General features: G+C 42.6%; 1 protein-coding gene across 1 annotated transcript; it reads left to right on the top strand.

Annotated features, from left to right (window-relative positions):
- The first annotated feature begins 46 nt into the window (after positions 1-46).
- Positions 47-24,323, top strand: lamb1a (laminin, beta 1a). The gene is made up of 33 exons (XM_044124160.1): positions 47-223; positions 1,297-1,511; positions 2,726-2,867; positions 3,871-3,944; positions 4,342-4,530; positions 4,648-4,711; positions 4,797-4,999; positions 5,121-5,241; positions 5,646-5,834; positions 6,435-6,611; positions 8,438-8,550; positions 8,707-8,786; positions 10,365-10,500; positions 11,579-11,737; positions 11,851-11,978; positions 12,355-12,475; positions 12,677-12,869; positions 13,849-13,992; positions 14,784-15,015; positions 15,099-15,262; positions 17,190-17,414; positions 17,762-17,979; positions 18,222-18,318; positions 20,032-20,401; positions 20,474-20,658; positions 21,115-21,356; positions 22,064-22,273; positions 22,348-22,492; positions 22,640-22,847; positions 22,956-23,097; positions 23,183-23,359; positions 23,438-23,597; positions 23,705-24,323. Exons 1-33 carry the CDS (start codon positions 193-195, stop codon positions 23,842-23,844), a joined length of 5,394 nt encoding a protein of 1,797 aa, XP_043980095.1. The 5' UTR covers positions 47-192; the 3' UTR covers positions 23,845-24,323.

Genomic DNA, 24,323 nt, shown 5'->3' with positions numbered 1-24,323 from the left:
TTCGAGTGGTTTTAATCTGGGCCGGGCCGGAAGTGGGGGTGGGTGGCTCTCAGGAGGCGGAGCTCCGCGGAGTCTGCGGGGGTTTGGTGGGGGGTTCTGGGAGCCCACAGGATCCCCAGAAGGTCTGCAGGGGTCTGACAAGTTCTGATCCCGGTTCCTGGAGGTTTTCATCGGCGGTTCTGGTTGTGGATCATGTTGCAACTGCGGCTCGCGGTGCTGCTCGGTGAGTAAACGTGACTCGGTTCTGCAGAGGTTTTTCCAGACAAGCTCTACAACTCAGTGCCGGTGAACTGACCTGAGATCAGCTGCAGCTTGGAAACTTTAATTTTCTTCACCTTTCAGTTTCAAACATATTAAAAACGCCATTGGGAAAAAAAAAAAAAAAAAGTTTTCTGGAACGGGCTCGGACTGGATCCGAACCGGAACAAGGTGAATCCTGAGACAGCTGTTTTCAATCAGGGACAAAGAGAAAATTTAAATGACTTTAAAATGAAAGTTCAGAGAGAGTGGACACAAATCTTAGAGAGTGCTGAAAAATGTTCAAGAAACTTTTTTTCCTCTGTCGGCTGAGTTTAGATTAATTAATCTATTCAGTTTCAAACACTGGTCTGAGAGTAGAAGAGGAAAATATGACTAGATGTTTCAATCATCTCAGCTCCCAACAAACTTAAACGTTTCAAGTGTTTACATCTAAAGTTATTTTCACAAATATGCATGCGCATTCTGCTAATCTTTAATGATCCTACTCAGTTCTTTGTATGTTTTAAATTGGCTATTAATGTAAATGTTTATACATGCTGCTGACTGAAGTTTCCCACTGCGGAACAAACAACTATATTTCTACTCTAAATCTGATTTGGGATCAGTCTACTGGAGGAAAAACTGGGCCTGAATAGAAAGATCTGTCTTGTTGAAAAGAGATTATACATAAATCTGATCTCAGAAACTAATTTTGATGGAGACTAATTTTATTCAGCTCTTGTCTCTCCTTGGTCTTTTAAATATTCAACTCAACAATTTAGAGGAATGCTGTAAGTCTGACCTGAGATCAGTCTGATGGAGCAGAACTTTATGAAGCAGTCTGAAACTCCTCAAGACTGGAGGATTTCTTTTGACCAATTCAAACTCGGGGCAGGAGGCGCTACAGAGCAGGTTAGACGGTCAGGGGATGTAATTGTAAAGGCCAGCTGTAAATGCATCCACCTTCATCCTACTGAGTAGTATCTGCTCCTCGTCTTCAGACGTTCATCTGCTTGAAAGAGCCAGTCTGAATGTAATCCTGGTTCATTCTCTCAGCTCTGCAGGCACTCACCTGCTCTCAGGAGGGCGGAGACTCACTGGGCGGGGCCCCAGATGACCTCAGCCTCCCAGAGTTCAGCGATGTTTGCACTGAAGGCAGCTGTTACCCAGCGACAGGTGATCTTCTGATTGGCCGAGCTCACCAGCTGCTGTCCACCTCTACCTGTGGACTGAAGCGTCCAGAGCCGTTCTGCATTGTCAGCCACTTGCAGGTAAAAGACAAGTTTGATGCTTATTTTGCCCAATGGAGTCATTCCTTCAAGGTTGATGAGTTTAGGTGCCATTCTGTTGATCTGATGATTCCAACATCAGGATACTGTAACACCAGTATCCTTTGTCACACCAACTGGCCTCATTCAACGTCGCACTATGACAAAATCTGCTCTATGTCGTGACCTTCAGTCTTGTTGCCCTTTGTCATAGGGGAGCGAAACTTGACTTCCACAAAGATGGACATGTGTGTGGAGAGAAATAACAAGTATAAAGCAGGTGTTAGGCCAGTCTTAAAGTTAAAATTTATGGTCCAGGGTAAACTTTTAACTAAGCTACTAAGGATTTCTATGAGCTTCTTAGTTTGAAAATGAATGAATGGGCTTCTTTGAAAGATTTGAGGGCTGTAAAGTCGGTAAAGAAACCTCTCTCATCAGCCTGTTTGAGTCTCTCGGGAAGAAACCTTCAGTTTCTGACCTCCTGCAGACTTCCCGCCTGTCCCTGGGATGGACGCTCTGTGTGTTTGGTTAAACTGTGTGTGTCTGTGTTACAGTCTGTGGTGTTTCCTGTGTAAAACAATCTCCCTATAAGGAGGGCGAGAGTCTGGCTGCAGGCAGATGTTTATCCAGATGTTTCAACAAACAGAACAGCGAAAAGGTCCAACACTCTCCTTCCATTCTGATATAAAACCAAACCTTTCTGGGACTTTTTTTTGTCAGCACAAAGTGTTCATACTAACCCTGTTGTTGGTTTCAGGTCCGATTGCATAAACTGTTTGAGCTTGATCTGTTAGTTTTGAGTTTTAGACTCTCAGTTGGTGTCAGGAGGTTCAAAGGACAAAGAAAATATAAGCAGCAGCTGTGGCTTAGGATGTTTTTGAGGTCTGGTTCTGCGTTTTTGAGCAAAACACTGAACCCCATGTTGCCTCTGATCACTTATCAGAGATCGAATGTTTGTGATGGAAAGAAGCGAAGAAGATAATAGTGCTCAACAACCTCGGATCAGGAAAGTCTTATTCCAACAAATGAGGAAAAGCAGCGCCTCACATAGAAACCTCCCAGCTTGAAGGTGTTGCTGAAGGTTTAATTTGTTCTCAGGAATCTTTGCTTGAAGAGTTTTATCTCTACTGACCACCAGCAGAGAGGAATCCGAGGAATTTAACTCCCTGTTAACTCTTTGCCCTCCCCCTCTGTTTTTTTTTTTTTTTTTTAACCAGGAGGAGAAGAAGTGCTTTGTGTGTGACTCAGCAGCACCATATGACGATGAGCTGGCCAATCACAACCACAGCCACCGAATTGAAAACGTGGTCACCACATTTGGTCCCAATAGGCTGAAGACCTGGTGGCAGTCCGAGAACGGTAACGATTCAGTTGTGTTGTTCTGCCGTTCAAACGGAAGATATGAACGTCAGAGCCAGGTATCAACCTCACAGTTGGAGGTCAAGGCGTGTTTCTGCAGCTAACAAACTATCATTTGGCAGAGTCCTTGAAAAAAATTGCCTACTTGAGTCCCTCCCATTTATCAATAACACTGTCTTAAGGAGAATTTCAGTCTGGTTTCCATCCCCATCATCGTACAGAAACGGGATCTGAAACACCATCCTCTGGTTCTAGACCATTACCTACTCGTATTCTCATCAACTTAACAATGTTTGAAACTTATCTCCATGGCTTTTTACATATTTAGATTAAAACCTTTAAGTTCACATTATTATGGGCCACTATGGAGGTTAAGTTATGTTGTACCCTACGTCTCCTTATGTTCACCATACAACTGATTTCTCTTGAAAATGTCTTCTGTAATTTCAAAATTACTTCTCCCTGACATATCTTCCAGCTCCTCCCTCCAATCTACCCCTTTTTCTGAGTCTCCACGAGACATTAAATGTCCCGGGGACACTTTCCTAAGACAGTTGGTAGGATTTCAGTATTGACAGCTCCACCATAAGTCCTTTTATGTCATAATCTAGACATTGCTTTTTTCATACAAAGCTCATACAAATAACAGTCTCCTTAAATCATGTCCGTCTTTTGCTAACACCTAGCTGCATTCCCATACTGAATCCCTCCACCGTAACTTCCTCGTACTGCAAATTTCATCTTGGTGGCACTCTCTCTCAAATATTAACCTCAGTGGGTCCAGAATACTGTGGCCTGTGTCATTTACCAAAACTCGATCCACTATTCATACCACTCCAGTTCTACTTTTCATCAACAACCCTTTGTGGTTTTTTTATTTAATGAAAAGCAAGAATGTTGTCATTGAAGTGTGTATCAGTTACAATGTTGGGGTTGTTGACGATCACTCAACATTTGAGGTGGGTTGTTTCGTACAATCTGATTTTCATTTGTGGCTCTTCAGGTCTGGAGAATGTCACCGTCCAGCTGAACCTAGAAGCTGAGTTTCACTTCACTCATCTCATCATGACCTTCAGGGTGAGCGCTTCACACATAAGAGGCTTCCTGACAGTGTGAGTTACTGATGATAGAAATCACAAATTCTGAGAAATTGTGTGCTGAACCCAAGTGGGGTGCCATCCAGCAGGAGGTGGAGACAGAGTCCGTCTGATTTGATGGAGTAGAGTTAAAATGTTGATGCTGGCGTGGTAGAGCAGATGGTAAGAACCTTTGAGGAACCATAAAAATGGTCCAGATCTTTATGCTTCAACTCAATTCTCTTTTTAAAGTAACTTCAGTGCTTTTTTGCTGATTTCTTGAACCAGAAACATGGCCATTCCAGCTCTGTTGGTTATTGGATGAGCTCATTGTTAAGCTTATTTAGACAGTCAAATGAGTTTTGGACATGTCATCTTTACCTGTTCTCTTTCGTCAGACGTTTCGACCAGCTGCCATGGTCATTGAGCGATCAGCAGACTACGGAAAAACCTGGCATGTTTACCGCTACTTTGCCTACGATTGCGAGTCATCCTTTCCATCAGTTTCCCATGGTCCGATGCAGACAGTTGATGATGTCATCTGTGACTCTCGTTACTCGGACATCGAGCCATCCACTGAAGGCGAGGTACTGTAGCTCCTGAAAACATTTGAAGGCAACTGTAGGGGCATTTCAGTGTCCTTACATTGATGTAATGAATATCCGTTACTGTGACCTTTTGGAGCTCTTTGGTTCTTCTTTTAGGTGATTTACAGAGTCCTGGACCCAGCATTTCGTATTGAAGACCCTTACAGTCCACGGATCCAGAGTGTGTCTCCTTGAATCAGACAATTAAAACCAGAGTCTCAGTTAGCAAAAGGTTATTGATCTGTGATTATTGGCTCTTTTTGCAGACTTGTTGAAGATCACCAACCTGCGGGTTAAGTTCACCAAGCTGCACACACTCGGAGACAACCTACTGGACTCTCGGATGGAGATCAAGGAGAAGTATTACTATGCCATCTATGACATGGTGGTCAGAGGAAACTGCTTCTGTTATGGACATGCGTCTGAATGCGCTCCTGTGGAGGGAGCAGGCCAGACCATGGAGGGCATGGTGAGTCCTCTGGTTTTTGTATCTGTGTGCTCTCATCACATTTAAACTGTCTTCAGTTCAATTCAGTTTCAATTGTTTTCGAGTATGTAATGATTATCAATTATCTGTCTTTGTCTTTTAGGTTCATGGTCACTGTATGTGCAACCACAACACTAAAGGACTGAACTGTGAACAGTGCAAAGCCTTTTACCACGATCTGCCCTGGAGACCAGCCGAGGGCCGCAACACCAATGCCTGCAAAAGTGAGTCCTCCATACTGGTCCAGAATGGCCTACATGGCTATAAACTGGTCCATAAGAATCCTCTTGTGTGTAAGCCATTTCCATTTGTCTAAACCACTACAGTCTCTGTAGCTTTAAAGTGGTCCAATAATGCCCATGTAGTTCTCCAATGATCCAAAGTGGTTTCACTGATCTGTCACTGCTGGTCCAAATTGAGCCACACATTCATACTTTATTGGGTTCTGATGGTAAATGAGATGCAAGTTTATGATTCTGCCAGAGGTTGGAATCATATCGTCTCTTTACTGCCTTGATCAAATCTAAACAGCTAACAATTGGATAAATCTAATCTGAAGCAGCTTCTATGGTAAACTGGACCTCAAATTGGTGATGAAGGCTCCTTCTTGTTCTTCTTTGCTCCACAGAGTGTAACTGTAACCAGCACTCGGACTCATGCCACTTCGACATGGCCGTGTTCATGGCCTCTGGAAACGTCAGCGGAGGAGTTTGCGACGACTGTCTGCACAACACGACCGGACACAACTGTGAGCAGTGCAAACCGTTTTATTACCAACATCCAGAGAAGGACCTCAGAGACCCAAACATCTGCCAGCGTGAGTCTACCTGTTTTTACTCAAATCTAAACCTGTGAAGGTTTGAAATAACACCAGAGTCCAGCTGTTTCCTGAGGTCTCTGAGTCAGTACAGAGTTCTGTCTTTAGAAAGAACCAGGATCCTCTAAGATCCACAAATCTCAGCTGGGCGTACAGTTTCTGTGCTTTGCAGAAGCAGTTTCATTTCAAATGCTCTTTTGACTTTATAACATGGTGTTATATTCTCTGCTTAAGTCCTGAGTCCTGATCAGATTTCAGGCACTCAGACATTTTCATGAAGGAAGATGAAAGGATGAATTTAAGACCAAACATTTAGGAATGTTTTCATGTTGGAGGTCTTTGATGTGGTTTCATCCAGGCTTAGCCCTGCCTCACAGATTAGCTTCTCACCTGTGCTCAAACGACAGAATCACACTTTTAATCATCCGCGTCCACAGCCTGACGTCCTGATGATCACACTGAGGCAGATATGAAAAACATCCAGAGATTTAGTTTTTAATATTTTTTCATGTCAACAGAAGATTTCCCCTTTTGTTGACATAAAGCTAGAGTTCTGTGCGTCTGATGTCGACTGGGTAGCTGTGATTTGTTTGTCTGCAGCCTGTAACTGCGACCCCGTGGGCTCCCTGAAAGGAGGAATATGCGACGGATTGACGGATGTCCGAGTCGGTCTGATCGCTGGTCAGTGCCGGTGTAAAGTCAATGTGGAGGGGGAACGTTGCGAACACTGCAAACCGGCGTACTACGGGCTCAGCGATGAACCTGAAGGCTGCAAAGGTATAAAACGCTCACATGAAGGCTCGGCTCATTGATCATTTCACAAAGATCCTCACAGACGGAACAGATTCTCTGATAAATCATTGACATGTTAGCAGACTGGACTGACTTGAGATCCTTGATATTGAAACAGGGAACAGATTGGTATAAACGTTCCCCTTTTGGGTCCGAAGAGTTAAATCCGAGGTAACAAACATCAGAACCACCACAACAAGAGGACATGGGATTTCCAAGAGGATGTTAAAACCTTTCTGCATGGAGTTTTCATGTTTTCTCAGTACATGTAAGGGACTCCAGCTTCCTCTCACAGTCTAAAAACATGACTGCTACCTTAATTGGTCTCTCTCCATTGTCCTGGATATTTGGATATTTGTTCTGTTGTGATGGCCTGGCAACCTGTTCAGGTAACCTGGTATCTCTGCCTCTCTGCCATCCTACAAGAATAAGCGAGTACAAAAATTGGCTGGATTGGCTTTGATACTATAAAGACACCAACAGAAATCCTGATAAAGTAACCAAAATATCCCCGGAACCTGTAAAGAGCTTCATGCAGAATAAATGAACGAGGTTATCTACCTGCAGAATAATTTCTGTTTATCTTTTAGAAAGTCTTCCTTACCAATGAAATGAAAATAAAATCATGTTGGAGGAGTTTTGGTCTTTTCAAACAGGACTATAAATTTTGCCAGTGTGAAATATGCTGGTCTGAATAGTTTTCTGATAACAACACAAATATAGAAATAGAAATATTCTTTTATTGTCCCACAGTAGGGAAAATAAATGAGCAAGATAACACAGTATGAACTTATATCTGAAATTTAATTGCTTGGGATGAACGTAAGTGGCTTAAAGTACTAATATTTTAGATTTTTATTCCTACCACACACGTGCGGTGATCTAAAGAGTTTTATATCAGATCTTTATTTTTCTTGTGCATCTACCAAAACAATGTGGGTTCTTCTCTTTGTTTTGTTTTCCTCTGAAATATCCCACATCATGTCACTTAGATTGGGAGTACAGACACCATTCAGAAATATGCCACGCTCCAGAGAAGGTTGGAGTGTTTACTTTAAATGAGGCGCAAAGATTTCCAATATGGCGCTCGCAAACTAAAATGCATTTCACCCTTTGGTGGATGCAGGTTTGAGTTTGCAGTTTTTCTTGTCAGGAGGCGTAGCTGCAGATATCAGTCAGATCATCTATGACATACGTGACTCGCTGAACACCAACGAGTCAGTGTGAAAGCAGATCCTCTTGGGGTGGGGGGGAAGATAGATTTTCACTTCTTCTGACTTTTACAGATATTTCCTCACTTTCTCTCAACAGTAACAAACAGACAGGAAATGCAGAGTGGTTAGATCTGCAGGTGGGGCCTGCCAGGGGTTTATTTACACCCTCATGCACCAACACACAGTGGCAGACTTTCAGTGAGTTTGCACAGGGCTGTGGACTCTATAAGTCAGTGATTAATTTCTCCCTGGAATGTATCAGGAAACAGAGACTGAAGTGAATGAAACAACAGAAAAGGCTAGATGTGCTAAGCACGGTGTTGGTAGTCTCATGGTTTGTTGCTGCTCCATCAACAATGACTTTCTCTCAAACATTAAAAATCAGCGATCTTAGGAATGTACTTGTGAATAATTAAGGATGTCGGAGCATTGGTGAAATCTCCACAGAACAACAAAAGACTGCAGGAAAGACAAATGTCAGGATTTTGGGGGGCAAAACATAATTCTTAAATCCTTCATTTCAAACCTAGACAGAAGCAGGTGTTGCTGGATATATTTAGGATGTAGATGGGGACTGATGAGTTGTGATGGTTGCAGCGTGTACCTGCAGTCCCCTGGGAACAACTCCTGGAGGAAACCCGTGTGACAGCGAAACAGGAAGCTGTTTCTGCAAACGTCTGGTGATCGGGCGGGACTGCGACCAGTGTGTGGTGAGGAAAATACTCGGATTACTCTGCACTTATCCTACAATCAGGTCGCGGTCCGCGAACGCCAGAGAGACACGTTCTGAAACAAAACGGGGGATTTTCTGTGAGAGACAAAGGAGACTGGAGGATGTGTAACTGGGCGTACTGCTGGGTCTGCAGGATGAACACTGGGGACTCAGTAACGACATGGACGGCTGCAGACCGTGCGACTGCGATCTGGGAGGAGCCGTCCACAACCGGTGAGTCCATTTTAATACTCCCTCAGCAATTATTGACTCTAGAAAAGAGGAAGGATGGGAGAGTTTTTTTTTCATAAAGATAGATTTTCTGGGTACTACCCTTCAGGTTTAACACTGCAGCAGAGTTTCTGCTTGATCTGTAAACACCACTCATTGTATCATGTGGTTTGAGTGGATTCAGGTGAAATATCACTTAAATATCAGTTCTTAAAGAAAGGCTTAGTGCCTAATCTCAATTTTTGTCCCTGCAAAGAGAGGGTTTTATTGCTCTTAAACACCTAAAAGCCTACAGACACTCTGTGTCTCTTTGGCTAACACACTTTTTCTAGGCTTACACTAAACTCTGATATCAGTCTCTGAAATCTTTGTCCCATTCCTCGCTTTCAATCCAAGTTCTCCCTGACAAACCTTACGTAGACTTTCATGTTTTTCTCTTTTCTTCTCTCCCATTGAGCTAACAGTAGTTAATTTTCTGATTATACAGACATGCATTTCACATCAGCAGTATGAGCCTGCTGAATGATGTCATATTTTTCATCTTAAGAAACGTCTTGTAGTCTGCCTTAAGGTCAGACATGTTGAATGACCTGGGCACAGTGGCAGCTGTTTTAAATGCAGATTTCTGTACTGTGGAACAATTGATCGCTCTTTGAAACCTTTAAGATGCTATAATCGTCCTTCTGAAGGCTTCGGACAGCTCTTTGGATCTCTTCATAATGTTCACTCTCACTTACACAATTTCGAGCATCGGACGAGCGGAGGTAAAACGCGTGGCCCGTTTACAAAAACCTCAGTTCTTGACGAGGTCATCGCGGGTTCATGTCCTGACCCAATGACCTTGGCTACGTCTTCCGTCTCTCACAACCCGCCTTCCTATCGTTCCACTATCAAATAAAGGCCCCTAGATTTGAAAAAAATCATTAAAATAAACAATTGGGAGCATCAAACTACATCCCTGAGGCTTAAACTGAGTAAAATTCAGGGTAACGATGTTCAAGTTTCGCCATTTTAAGAGGAAATGATTAAATTTAGACCTCACCAAAAATCAATGTTTATTTCTGCAAAAATCTTAAAGCTCTTCAGTTGTTGTTTTTTTTCCCCACCAGGGGGTCTTTTTGTGGGCTCTAGTGTCCCTTATGTGAAAGTAGACTGACAGGAAAGGGGGAAGGAGAGGAGGAAAGACATGCGGCAAATGTCTGCCGAGTCCGGGAGTCGAACCCGCGACGGCCGCGTCAAGGACTCAAGGCCTCCGAATGTGGAGGCAATACCCTACACCACCACAGCACGCCCAGCTCTTCAGTTTTTTTAAAACTTACATTTTTCAGGGTTTTCAAAATGAATAACTTATACCTTTAAGTTCAAATTTGCTAAACAAAACTGCTGGGCGTTGTAGAGTGACTGTTCATCATGAACTGATGAGACATGATCACAGAACCAAATGTTTGACTGTAAAGTTCAACCAAGTTCCCTTTCTTTCATCAAGAAGGAGATAAAATTGCTGAAATAAATCAGACTCCCTGACTGAAACAAGCAGGTTTTTGATCCGATGGATCAGTTTGTATGACTTCCTGTCTGCAGGTGTGATCAGGTGAGCGGTCAGTGTGTCTGCAGGGATCACATGTTCGGCCGTCGCTGCGATCAGGTGGAGTCCGGGTTCTACTTTGTTGCTCTGGATCACTACACCTACGAGGCTGAAGATGCCAAGTTTGGACCTGTGAGTTTAACCTCTGACCTGTTTATGTGATGAAGGAGCTTGAATCCTACGTCACCTCTGGAAAATAAGAAAAGGTTAAACTAGAAAAAACTTTCTAGTGTTCTAACATCTACTTTAAAGTTGATTCCTAAAAAGAAAACAAAATATTTGCAGCAGATTGGAAAAAACAATCTGGTAAATTCTGGTTAGTGGTTTTTGTTATAGGACACAAGATCTTTAAACTGAGATGTTTTCATTTCTGAAACACTAAACATGAAACTTGTTTCTCTAACTTGTTTTCATTTGGTCCAATAGAGTTTATTTTCTTTATCTTACAATCAACAGAACTTCAAGATAAAAACAAAACTGCCTGGAGCTGTGCACACTGTCAGAAAATAAACTGTAAATTACAAACTCTCAACATTTAGGAATGTTCCTAAATGTTCCTTACTAGTGGTTCAGATACTTAAGATGGAAAGAAAACTTTTTAGTGGAAAGTTCTTTAAATGCAATAAAATACAACTACAAATCCATTTCATGGTGGGTGAACCTAAATATTTGGATGTTTGGAGTTCCACATGGTTGCATATTTGGATCCCTAATTTGCTGAAAGTGTGCGTCCTTTTTGTTGTTCTGTAATGAAAGATATTCTAACACATTTGGCATCTAACTTCACGTGTATATAAAACATATAAACATTAAAAACATCAATAATAAAACAGTAGATTAAAGTTACAAAAACATGAAGGCAATGTGTATTCTGCTTTATGTGCTTGCTTAGTTTAAAATCTTTTAACCAAACGGGGTCTTGCATTTGCTCTGATGTTACATTATTATTTATTATATTATTATACTACTGAGAACTATTGATCTGGATCTGAAAAACTTTGGATGCAAAATTTCCATAATTAAATTTCCTTGATTTGTTCTGCTTCTTCTTCTGCTCCAGTCTATTTAATGTGACTTAATAGTGTTTCCTTCACATGGTTCCTCATTATTCCAAACATCTTCATTGTTGTCACAGAGTAGCTGTAGTGTTTATTTATTTCTGGGTCAGCCTGAACCCGAACACCTGTTGGCCTCCTCTGTGTGTCTATAGGGAGTGACGATGGTGCCCAGACCCCACCCTCATGACCGCAGTCCCACCTGGACAGGCGTTGGCCTGGTCAATGTCCCTGAAGGGGCCTTCCTGGACTTCTCTGTGGACAACATCCCTCATTCCATGGAGTACGACATCCTTATCCGCTACGAGCCTCAGGTAAGACGTAACCTGTCTGCTTGTTGTCGCAAACCAGAAAAAGCTGAAAACCTGTGGGATGTATTGTCAGTCAGGAAGACGCTGTTTCACTTTACTGCGATGTGCTTCTGCAGCTGCCTGACCAATGGGAGGAGGTTCTGATGATGGTAATGAGGCCTGGACCAATTACAGCTGACAGCCGCTGCATCAACACGGTGCCGGACGACGACAACCAAATGATCTCCCTTCATCCCAGCTCACGGTGAGTGGGCTGCTTCCTGAAGTTATCAGAGGGTGAACAAAATGGAGCATTCAAAGAAAACCAGTCAGAAAGACCAGAAGACCTTGAACTTGGGATAGCCAACTCCAATCTTCAAGTCCTCCATGTTTCAGATGCATTATCAAGTTCTGCTTAGGCCTGTTAATGAGCCATACATTTGATTAATCTAAAACATCTAAAAATACGGTGACCTCTATCAGTCAGAGCTGGATTTGGCTAACTTTAACTTAATAAAAAAAAAACAAAAAAAAAACAAGTCAAGTAAAACACCAAATTCTAAACTGAGTTATTGTTTTTTTTTAAAGACAGGATTAAAAGTCATGAGTGATTGAAGTGTACACTGAATCTGTGTCCACAGGTACGTGGTTCTGCCGAGGGCGGTTTGTTTTGAATCTGGGCTGAACTACACCATCCGCCTCAGTCTCCCGCTCTACTCGGCCCTCAGTGAAGTCCATTCTCCGTACACGCTCATCGACTCGGTGAGTAAAAACTGTTCACTTTCTCATTTCTGACCTTTCTTCCACTCCCAAGAACCCACTGAGGTCATAGTTCACCGACTGGGTCATGTACACGTTTTATTCAGAGTATATCAGTGGTCCATGTCGCGCTAACCGGACCGAGACTGCAGGTCTGCACATCTTTTGGACCTCCGGCTCAGTGTTCTTCTCCCCGTCCCTCAGATTGTGTTGATGCCGCACTGTAAGAACCTGGAAATATTCACCTCCTCTGTGGGAGGGGACTCGAGTGCTTGGGAAACGTTTCAGCGTTATCGATGTCTGGAGAACAGCCAGAGTGTCATTAAAACCCCGATGACTGACATCTGCAGGAACTTCATCTTCAGCATCTCTGCCCTGTTGCACCAGGGAGCTAAAGGTACTCAGCACTCAGTGATGTGATGATGGAGCAAAGGTAGTTCTTGCTCTCTGAGGAATGTCTCCACTTAGCCCCCAGACTCTGACCTTTGACCCAGCCCAATCAGGCTGACGGCAGGAATTCCCCTCAGGGTTTGATTTCAGCTCCACTCTGATTCAGAGGGGATAATTTCAGTCACACCTCAGTAAAAACCAGGAAGAGATTTTCAAACATTTTCAACAAAAAAGCTCTGTAAAAACAAATGCAAACACAAAATCTTAACACACATTTTTGGTCTAGTTTTTAGTGCAAATATCTTGAAATAAGACAAAGCTAACCTGCACATTACTTTTCAGTGAGATATAGGAGCTTGCTTTGAGTTGAAGATTCTTTAATATTAATGAAAAAGCTCTAACAATAAGTAAAACAATCATCCAGTGGAACAAGACCATTTTCCTTATAGTATTGGAAAAAAATTTCTTGCTGCAATGGCAGATTAGTTTACTTATAACTAGTACTTTTTCAGCAATGCTAAGAAATTATTGACTTAAAACCAGCTCCTACAATGAGCTGAACAGCTAATTTTTAGTTAGTTTTGTCTTATTTCATGTGTATTAAGATATTTGCACTAGAAACAAAAAAAAAAAAATTGTTATTGCAGTGAAGAAAAACTTCATAAAGGCTTTTATTGTTCAAAATATCAAGATGTGAGCGAGCCCATTAGCAATGTTTCTCCTTTCCTCCCTCTTTACATGCATCTGATTTCATCACCTCTTGTTCTCTTGCTGCCTCCCTCACAGCTGCTTTAACTGTGACCTGTTGCCTTTGCTGATCCCTAAATGCCTCTCATCAGCGCTCAGCCTCCAGCTTCTCTTCTTCAGCAAGACTTGACTTGTTTCCTCTTTGAATTCCCCCGAGCTTGTAAATTCTTCCTGTCTCTCCCAGGATGTGCAGATTTAGTGTTTTGAATTGTCCCTTGTGTTGGACTCCCATTTTCCAGAATGCCAGTGTGACCCCCAGGGCTCCCTCAGCACAGTGTGTGACCCCAGCGGGGGCCAGTGTCAGTGTCGACCCAACGTGGCGGGCAGGAACTGCGACAGATGCGCTCCGGCCACGTTTCAGTTTGGACCGAGCGGCTGCAAAGGTCAGACACCTTTTCTTGAATAAACTGCCTGTCAGATACGGATCAATTATGTGATAATCAATAAGTGCAGGAAAAGGTGCTGCAGCTGATATGTTGCATGGATAGTTTTACACTTCTACACTGCTAAAGCTAAATATTACCAATTATTTTTGGTGTAGTTTCTACTGCAAATATCTTAGTACACTTGAATTAAGACTTGCAAGTAACTTTTTAGAAAGATGTAGGAGTTTGTTTTAATTCAATAATTCCTTGATAGTGATGAAGAAGTGCTTTTTGTACTGGCAGGTTTATACACTTTTTATGTGGGAAAGATTTCATGTTATAAGTGAAATAATCTTCCAGTGAAACAAGTACTTTTTTAATTTATAGTAAGGAATTATTGACATAAACAAGCTCCTATATATTTCTTGAAAAGTTACTTGCAAGTTAGTTCTGTCTTTATTCGAGTGTACTAATATGTTAGTGTACTAATATTTTAGTACAACATATGTACTAATTAATTAGTGCATATGCTTGTACATATGTACTAACCTACACAATACTTTTCAGTGAGATATAGGAGTTTGCTTTAAGTTGATGGTTCCTATTGCTGAAAATAGGAAGTAATTTTTTAGTATGATAAATATGTTAGTATATTAGTAACATATGTATTGCCAACATACACTAGACCAAAAATAATGCTACACCAATTATTTTTGGTGTCGCAGTGGACTCTAGACCAAAACGAATTGGTGATATTTTGTGTTTTTGCGGTGTGGATGGACTTCCTGATGTTGTTCTGTGTTTTGCAGAGTGTGCATGCGACCCTCAGGGGTCCCAGAGTCCGATCTGCGATCAGCTGAGCGGTCAGTGCGTCTGCGTCGCCGGCGCCTACGGTCGGCAGTGCGACCGCTGCCTGCCGGGTCACTGGGGCTTCCCAACCTGCCGCCCCTGCTCCTGTAACGGACACGCGGAGAGCTGCGACGCCGCCACCGGCCGCTGCACCGCCTGCAGGGATCACACCACCGGACACGGCTGCGACAGGTGCGCCCAGGTGACCCACAGGGACAGGATCTGATCTCGGATCAGTTCCATCTGACCTCACAGATTCCTTCCCACCCATTCAGGTGTCTGGATGGTTACTATGGCGACCCGGTTCTAGGCTCAGGCGACCACTGTCGCCCGTGTTTGTGTCCCGGCGGCCCGAACAGTTTGCGGCAGTTTGCGGGAAGTTGTTACCGCAGCGACACCTCGGAGCAGGTTGTGTGTGTTTGCAAGCCAGGATTCAAAGGTGGGAACTTTATTCACTCTGACAGAACAAACAAACAGAACTTAAAATTTTCTCCTAGTTTGTCCAAATCTGTGAGGAAAATCCAAACTGAATAATTTCTTGTCTCTTAATTTTGTGCCTTGCCTGTGCTCTTCTAAACCTAGAAATATTGTGCGAAAACTAAATCCTTTCTGTACTTTTTAAAGAAATGCATTTGAAATGTAATGTACAAATGCCATTATCGCCACACAATCTAAGTAAATCATGAATTCTCAGAATTTTATTCCCTTAAATGCCAGCTCTAGCAATAAGACTTAAAAAAGGCTTTTTAATTGTTTTTGGTTTGGTTTATTTTTGAAGGGGTCTTAGTAAATTAGTTTGCAACATTGATCTAAGCTCACTTTTCTATTAAAAAAAAAGCGCATCACCTGTTTCTCTGGAAAACAAAACCAGGCTTGAAGGGCCCAACGCTGAGCTCCAGATGTTCCCCTGAGGATTGTTTTATGATCCTGACTTATGGTCTCTGCACACATGAAAAGCTTTTAATTTGAGGAGAAGCTGCTCTGTTATTCAGTCCGATGGAAACTCTGAGAGCGGGGGATGTGTTGAGACGTCAGGTCTGTTATTAAAGCAGGAAATAAGATGTTCAGGGGGAAATCAGCTGCTGACAGACGCATGAGTCACCAACTTTCTTTGTTTCCATCTGACAGGGGAAACACGGGCTGGGAGAGGGGATTAAGTGTCTGCATGTCTGACCTAATGTCGTCGCTTCTGTCAGGTTGCTTTGATGAAGGACTTTCCTGCAAAGTCGACCAGAGTAATATTGATCAGCTTTCCCAGCAATGAATTGATGGATCACTTTAAATCTGGTTAAACCTTACCTGTTTTAGTTAAGCTCAACCACAATGTTTCTATTTACTAAATTCAAAAACAGATGATTTTTTTTTTTTTTTTTTGGGGGGGAGAATTTAGCTTCTTATGCTTTCCTTTAAATTAATTTCTTTAATTTTCTTGGTAATTTTGACCTCATGTTCTTTCCTCCTGATGCCATCTACTTTGTGAAATGCACTAATCTGTTTGGATGCTTTCATCCATCTTCCTGTAAAGGTCTTTCTACGTAAGAATATCTGCAAGATGTTATCTGGCTTTTCTATCTTGTTCTAGAAATGGCTTCTTCCTCACAGAGTGACTTTTCACGTCATGTCAGTACTGGACTTGTTTTGCTGTGGATAATGCCAACCTCTTGCTAGCTAAAGCCAAAGTCCTCATAAAGTCTTCTTGGGATGGGGGATAAAGAAGCGTTTGACACCAAAACATCTCTAGGACACAGGATCTGTCACTTTCCTCAACAGTTTTTTGGCTGAACATTTCCTATCTGGTTATATTTATAAATAATTACTGGAGCAAATTAATGAGGCAACTGCAGGTTTCTGGAAATTGTACCCAATACTACCTGGTTGTAGTGTAGTGATTGCACATTTTACACTGTCTACACTTTCTGTTCCAAATTTTAAAAACAAAAGATATCATATTTGGCAACTTGTTTACTGTGAATTCAATGTTTATCTCCAAATTTTATTTTCAAATACTTAACTTAATATGCCACACTTGCAGTAAATGCCACTCTCCATTTCAAATTAATTAATTAGATCATCTTTGCTTGTTTGCTGCTCCTTTAAGATTAAATTCAAGTCCCATAATAACATTGGTATGATGTACACTACAAAAACTATAAATTTTACCAAGTAGTTTTGGTCTAGTTTTTAGTGGCCGTTGAAGAGATTTATTTTCCAAACTTCATAGAATTTTGTTCTATTATGAAATAATGAATCTCAGTTTTTGTCTCTGTCTGAGAGTTCATTTTTGTATTACGGTATGTCATCTTGAACCCATTTTAAAACTGGAAGCTGATGATCGGGTTGTTAACCAAACCTCCCGTCCTCTGCAGGCGCTCGCTGTGATCAGTGTTCACCTGGTTACTATGGAAACCCTGAAGAGGCAGGTGGCCAGTGTCTCCCGTGCCAGTGCAACAACAACATCGACATGCTGGACCCGGAGTCCTGTGACGCCAGGTCCGGCGAGTGCCTGCGCTGTCTGTACCACAGCGAGGGTCCGTCCTGCCAGAACTGCAAACTGGGTTACTACGGCAACGCCTTGGTTCAGGGCTGCAGGAGTGAGTGAAAGTGAAAACGTCCTTCGCACCTCACAACACAGAGAAACCAGTATAACTGAGACAGAACTATTGAAAACCAATGGGTAAAAATCCAGTATAGACTGGTTAAATATGAAAAATATCAAATGTATTATGTGAAACAAAGGGTTATTGTTGCTGCTATATTTTTAAATTAAAATTGCAAACAATGTTCAGATAAGTTTTTTGTTTATTTTTTTATTAGGAAACTGATTCTGTAGCCTGAAGTCAGAAAGCCAAGAAGTGAAATTAATTAATAGAAAAAAAATTCAGCTGAGAGGTTGTTTAGTTGCTGGTAAACTGTCCATAATTCTGTTTTGTGATCACAGAGTGTGTCTGTAACCAGCTGGGCAGCGACGAGTCCAGCTGCCAGTCCTCCACCGACTGCCACTGCGACCGCAGCAGCGGCCAGTGCCATTGCAGACCCAACGTGATTGGTCAACACTGTGACCGCTGTGCGCCCGACACCTGGAACATGGCCAGCGGCGCCGGCTGTCAGAGCTGCGACTGCAACCCCGAGCATTCGTACGGGACGACCTGTAACGAGGTGAAGAGCTTTTCTGTTTCACTGGAGAAAATTCAGACTGAAGTTGTCAGACTTTATTTAAGCCTCAAATGTTTCCGTCAACTCATCCTGAGGGTCGTTTTTTTTAACTTCTGGAGTTCCACATGAACAACAAGAAGCCTTTGGATGAACTTTGATCACATTTACAGAAGGGTCTCTTAGCACAAACGGCTTCTGCTTGATGAAGTGATCGAATATTAATGGAGACGGTTGATTTCCCTCAGATCAGCGGTCAGTGCTCCTGCCATCCCGGCTTTGGAGGAAGAACTTGTAACGAGTGCCGAGAGCTGTTCTGGGGAGACCCTGAACGCCAGTGTCATGGTGAGTTTCACTGGAAATAGATCAGTCTGGCTTTTAAATCTGTTTCTAGAAAATCTTGTTTCATACTTTCTGTGCTGCTGAATTTCTGAGTTGTAACACCTACAAGCCAAAGAAATATATCATTTTTGAGAGGAAAAATGTTTTTATTATTATTATTATTTTATGCAAGGTAAAAAGGAGTTTGTTTCTGATTGCACTTATTTCACACACATGCAGAGTTCAGACTCTCTTAGATGAACTATTTTTTCATGTCACATAGTTCAATCAATTTAAAATTTGCAGATAATCTCTTAGGTTTCCTAAATGACCAGAGGAGATATGAGAGGAAGTGGTGAAATCCTTCAATTCTTCCATTTGCGGAGAAAAGCAAATGTTTTCTGTGAAATCTTGGATGAACACAGTAAATAAGAGTCATGGGTGAGTCCTAAAACATGGCCATACATTCAGATCCACTGCCAAGACAGCAATGGTGTGGCAAAAGAAGAAGAACATATAACGGAGCTCCAGACTGTTGTATGATAAACGTCTGCAAAGAGTGCTGAAGATTCAAACTGCAGCCAAAAAACAGACATGATTTAGAGTTTCTCTGAAGAGGAGTGGATTAAAATCCCTTAATGACACACAAACCTATTACGAAGTCTTACATAGGGTTGTTTTTTTTTTCTGAATTACTGTTTATATTCTGAGTGTGCATTAAAATGAATCTAAAATCAGCAAATACTTCTATCCCCAACTTTATGTGTTCTTCAAGAGCTTTTCCCCCAAAATCCAAAACCAGGAATCCAGAGTTGAGACGCATTTCTAATTGCCCATAAAAAAAAAACCAACAAAAAAAAAAAACCAAACCAGTGGGTTGTGGGAATGTCTGTGCTCAAAGAATCTCTCTGCTGCAGTCGGATTATATCCAGATGTTCAACGAGCTTCAAATATTTTTGCTCCATGTGAACAGGACCAGACTGATTAGAACCGGCACAAAACTCAAAACTACACAAAGACGTTAAATCGGTCCTTCACACCCAAGAGTCGATGCTGAAAGTGAAGAAGCTTGTTTTTTAGGATGTAAGGATGAAGCATGAAGGTAGCTGCAGCAGGAAGACCCAAGTGTTGCAGGGAAATATTAAAAATGCTCCTAAAATCTGGACTTTGTGAGAGTCAGCGGTACTTTTTGGGTCTTTAGTTTTCGACGGAGGTTTGGAGTGGAAAAGTCCCGGTTTGTTGCTGTTAGTTTCCACATCTGAAAGCAGCTGTTTCTTAATTTGAACCAGATACAGAAAAAGAAATCATTGGGTTGGACAAAACACTTGTAATTTAATAATTTGGGTGTGGTCATTGGTCACACGGTGCTGTGGGGTGCCGTCCCATTCCTCAGCTGGTGTGGTTGCGTTGGTCACTCAGGGAAAACGGCACATCCAAACTCAAACTACTGCGGCCCTTTTTCAGACCGGTCAATTTTTATTTTTTTTTTCATTAAAATGTTACTTGTTTAATTTATTGCTGATATCAAAAAGAGAAAAATGCACAAAGTTTTCTATTCTTAATTGACTCTTGCGTATATCCGCCTTGGGGAACCACAGATCATTACTTCCAGAGTTGCTCAAGTCCTCATGTTACCAGGTTTTTGTTCTTCTTTTAACTTTGAAGCAGGTGGAGTTGTGTGAGAAACTGGTGGATTTCAGCTTTTCAGAATAAAGTCCTGGCCGTTTGTCTCCACAGCATGCGACTGCGACCCTCGCGGCACCTTGGAGCCGCAGTGCAACAAAGTGAGCGGCCACTGCGTCTGCGTGGAGGGCGTGGCCGGGCCTCGCTGCGACGTCTGCGCCCGCGGCTTCCACGGGACCTTCCCAGACTGCCATCGGTGCCACCAGTGTTTCTCAGAGTGGGACAACATCATTGGTCAGCTGACCAATCAGACACACCGACTGGTCAACAAGGTCAGCTCCATTAAAGCCAGTGGAATCAGCGGACCCTACAGGAAGTCTATCGAGAGCATGGAGAGAAGTGCTGCAGACATCCAGAGCATCTTAGACCAAGATCCAGCCTCGCAGCCTCTGACTGAGGTCCAAAACCTGCTGCAACAGGCCAGGTAGGTCAGACGGGACCTGATGTGAAAAATGTCCCGTCTGGATGTGGACTCTGATCTCCGTTTGTGTCCCAGCGACCTGATGGCAGCTTTGAGCCAGACCATGAACAACACCGAGGAGACTCTGGATCTGGTGGCTGAGCAGGACTCTGGCATTAAAACCCAACTGGACTCTGTGACGTCGGATGCTCAGAAACTGGAGCGAACGGTCCAGGAGCTGCTGGACCAAGTGGAGTTCATCAAGAACTCCAACATCAGAGGTAAAGACTTGCAGCTCAAAGTTTGTAGAGAGCTGTGGAACACGATCCTTTCAAAATTAAAGCACTAAAACTTACGAGAAATGGACGGTAATCTGTTTGGCAATCAGAACTGGGTAAATTAAATAACTTTAAATGTTGTAATTCCCTGATGAACAGGTTTTTGCAACATAAAATGATATTTAGACTGGATCAGATCTATGTGCTGCGTCTCCCCCTGCAGGTCAATCACTGAATTGATTACATTTCAGAAAATAAGTTCTGTTTTCTGAGGTTGGTTTGTCGCTGGAGAAACAATCAAAACAACTGGCATGAGGGAATGGCATGTCAGACCTAATTTTTTCCCTTTTGATCATCATAATCTGTACCAAAAACGCATCAGAATGGATCAGTTATTTTGTTATAAGCATGGAGATGATCCTCTCAGATCTACACAATATAAAGTCTTTCTGTTACCAGGGGCAACAGACAGCATCACTAAGTACTTCCTGCAGTCCCAAGCAGCCGAGGCGCGAGCAAATGCCTCAACCATCAACGCCGGCAACCCAGTTGAATCCTCTGCCGCCCTACGGCAACTCACAGAAGACAAAATGAACCAAACCAGGGAGGAGTTTCTGGAGAGACAGTCTGAGCATGCTCAGAAGCTGGACAACCTGGCTGGAGAGATGGAGACTTTGGACCTATCAGTGATCAGCTATAAGGTGAAGCATCAGAAGATTATACAGTCTGATTTATACAGTTGTGTTGCAAATAAAAGCAGTGTTTTTTTTGTTTTTTTTTAAAAAGTAAGATATTATGATGATGTCTATTTAGATTTTTAACAAATGCATTGGAAAAACAATGCTATTTATTTTAAAGGAAAACATAAGGAAAGATAAATCAAATGTGTTACAGAAAGTGGGGGAAAAAAATATTAGGCTGTTTAAACTGAAAAAAATGTTTGAATATTTACCTCTAATGTGAACCACTGAGCTGATTTTATGTTGTATAGGAATGGTTTAAGTCCTGGTTCCAATATGTTGCATGGAATCGATCTAACTAAACAAAATGTGTCAAATCTCCTCGCCCCTTCAGTTTTCTGTTGGTTTAAGACCCGTGGATTGTACTGGTTGCACCGTAGCCGACCAGTACAATCTTGAACTGTATCTTCAACCAAGGTGCTGCTTTTTTTATTGGAGTTTTTAGGGCTCTCGTCTTTCCAAGCATAAAGCAACATGATCTCTTAGCATATTTTTGATTTCTTCAGAGTGATCCATGATTTTGGTAGGGTCAACTTCATAGTATGTAAATAAACCTTACAGTCCTGCTGCTCATTTCTGTATTTTATTCAGAAAGTCCTTGTGTTTCACCAGATTTAGCATTTTATTGTTTTGGGGTTTTTTTTTTTTTTATGTCCTGGGTTTTGCAGACCTGTGGCAGTCCATCATCTGGCCAAGACTCCTGCTGGTCTTCGCCCTGCGGTGGTCTGGGCTGTGTGGACCCTGAAGGTCAGCCCAAGTGTGGCGGAGAAGGATGTGATGGTGCAGTGACAGCAGCCAACAGCATCCTGTTGAAGACTCAAGAGGCCGAGCAGGAAATCATCAGTGCGATGGCAGAGGTGGAGAAGCTCTCCAAGATGGTAGGTCTCCGGAGTCCTGGTTTGTGGTCTGAGCTGAACCGTGAGGACTGTCTTCAGCTGTAGTCTCTCCTCAGGTGTTGGAGGTGAAAATGCAGGCGGATGAGGCGAAGCTCAGCGCCCAGAATGTCCTGATGAAGACCAACAGAACCAAACACAAGGTTGACCAGAGCAACGAGGAGCTGCGAAGCTTGATCAGACAGATCAAAGATTTCCTCACACGTATGTTTCCCCCTTCTTTGAAGCAAGACCTCTAGGTATTCCTGGTGTTCAAAAACCAACCCTTGCAACACCGTTTTAGACAAACAAGACACTTGGAGACAAAACTAAAAAGCTTCAGTCGAATATAAACTCTTGTGGTCTTTTCAGAGGACGCTGCAGACCTGGAGAGCATCGAACTGGTGGCAAATGAAGTTCTGGCCATGCAGATGCCGACCACGCCGGCTCAGCTGCAGAACCTAACGGATGAAATCCGACAAAAGGTGGGAGAGCTGGGACACGTGGAGGCAATCTTACAGCAGAGCGCCGACGACATTCAGAGGGCAGAGACTCTGCTGGACCAGGCCCGCCAAGCCAGGTGACCCACTTTAAAGATCTCAGAGAACTTGGTGAAAACACAACGGGATGCACACGGTATATTTGTTTCACATAGACATTAAATAGACTTTTCTGTTCTTGTTGTTAGTAAGCAGGCGACGGATACGAAGGACTCTGCAGAGAAAGTGAAACAAGCTCTGGAAGAAGCTCAGAGAGCTCACACAGCTGCCAGCAGCGCCATCCAGCAGGCCGCCTCCGACATCCAGACCACCGCCAAGCTGCTCTCCTCCGTCAGTGGCGGCCGCCATCGATATTCGCCTCGTCATGCCTTGACGTCAGATCTGATTTTTAAAAAAGCACATATTGTGGTTTCAGGTAGAGACGGAGACGGCAGATGCAGAGTCAAAGCTGGACAACGCCACCCAGAGGCTGCAGAGGCTCGAGCAGGATGTGAAGCTGCTCGCCGACAGATCCGCAAATGTTACTCAGAGAACCACGCTGGCCAATCAGGAAGCCGCCGACATCGGAAGGATCGCAGAGGAGGTCAAAAAGGTGGGCTCACCAGTCTGATAGTGTAGTCTTTTCTGTAATTCTGCCTCTGCCGTTCTGATGTCCTTGTGCATGTTTCAGGAGTTTGAGTCGGAGGTGAAGCAAAAGTACAGCACAGTGGAACAGCTGATAGATCAGAAAGCGGGGGTTGTGGCCGACGCTAAGAAGAGGGCGGAGTCACTGCAGGACCAGGCCAAACAGCTGCTGCTGCAAGCCAGCGACAAGTTGGAGCTGCTGAAAGGTAATTTCCTCTGAGTCCAGGAATGCTGCTTGCTTATTTTCTTGGCTTATCATTTATTTAAGAGTTACCCAGAAAAACTTCTTTCTTTTTTTTTTTTCTTGTTTCAGATCTGGAAAAGTCGTACGATGACAATCAGCGAACTCTTGAGTTGAAAGCTGAAGAGCTGGTTGAGATGGAGGCAGCAGTGAAGAAGCTGCTGCAGGAAATCAGCCATAAGGCCACCCTCTACAGCACCTGCTCGTATTAGACGCATCGCATCACCATCTTGAGCCCAGTTACAAAAGCATATCCACCTTTTTATTACTTCAAATCTGTTTTATTTGGCTCTGATTTGTTTTTGGGGGAGGCTAGAAAGTTTCTGTGCTAATCCATGTTTAAGTACAATTACTGATTTATTCAGAAAAGACCAAAGAGTTTTTCATTTAAAAATTATAATTTTTTTGTTTACTATTCTATATTTGATCTTTTAGTTCATTTTAGGATTGTTCCCAAACATATTAGCTTAAATATGAATTCCATTGTGAGGCAAATAATATTTTTCTAAATCTATTTTCTACAAATTTTAATCGACTGATTTCATTAACTTTGACTGAATGAATCAGTGGAAAAGAGAATAACTTCTCAAAACGTGAATGTTTTACCATCTGACTGCAACCTGTTCTGTTTTACCAAATCATATCTTTAAAACCCAAAATAATTTTAATAAAATGTTTTAAATGAGTAAAA

Source organism: Gambusia affinis, linkage group LG08 (assembly GCF_019740435.1).
Source record: "Gambusia affinis linkage group LG08, SWU_Gaff_1.0, whole genome shotgun sequence".
NCBI classification, from domain to species: domain Eukaryota; kingdom Metazoa; phylum Chordata; class Actinopteri; order Cyprinodontiformes; family Poeciliidae; genus Gambusia; species Gambusia affinis.
The sequence above is the reverse complement of the archived record's forward strand: the minus strand, read 5'-3'. Positions and strand labels throughout refer to the sequence as shown.

What these genes read in the sequence shown, in the direction of transcription:
- lamb1a (XM_044124160.1), top strand. Translation starts at nt 193, where the DNA reads ATGTTGCAACTGCGGCTCGCGGTGCTGCTCG. An exon ending in ACCGGACACGGCTGCGACAG is followed by an intron (nt 15,016 to 15,098) that starts GTGCGCCCAGGT and finishes CCACCCATTCAG; the next exon opens with GTGTCTGGATGGTTACTATG. An exon ending in CCGCCAAGCTGCTCTCCTCC is followed by an intron (nt 23,098 to 23,182) that starts GTCAGTGGCGGC and finishes TTGTGGTTTCAG; the next exon opens with GTAGAGACGGAGACGGCAGA.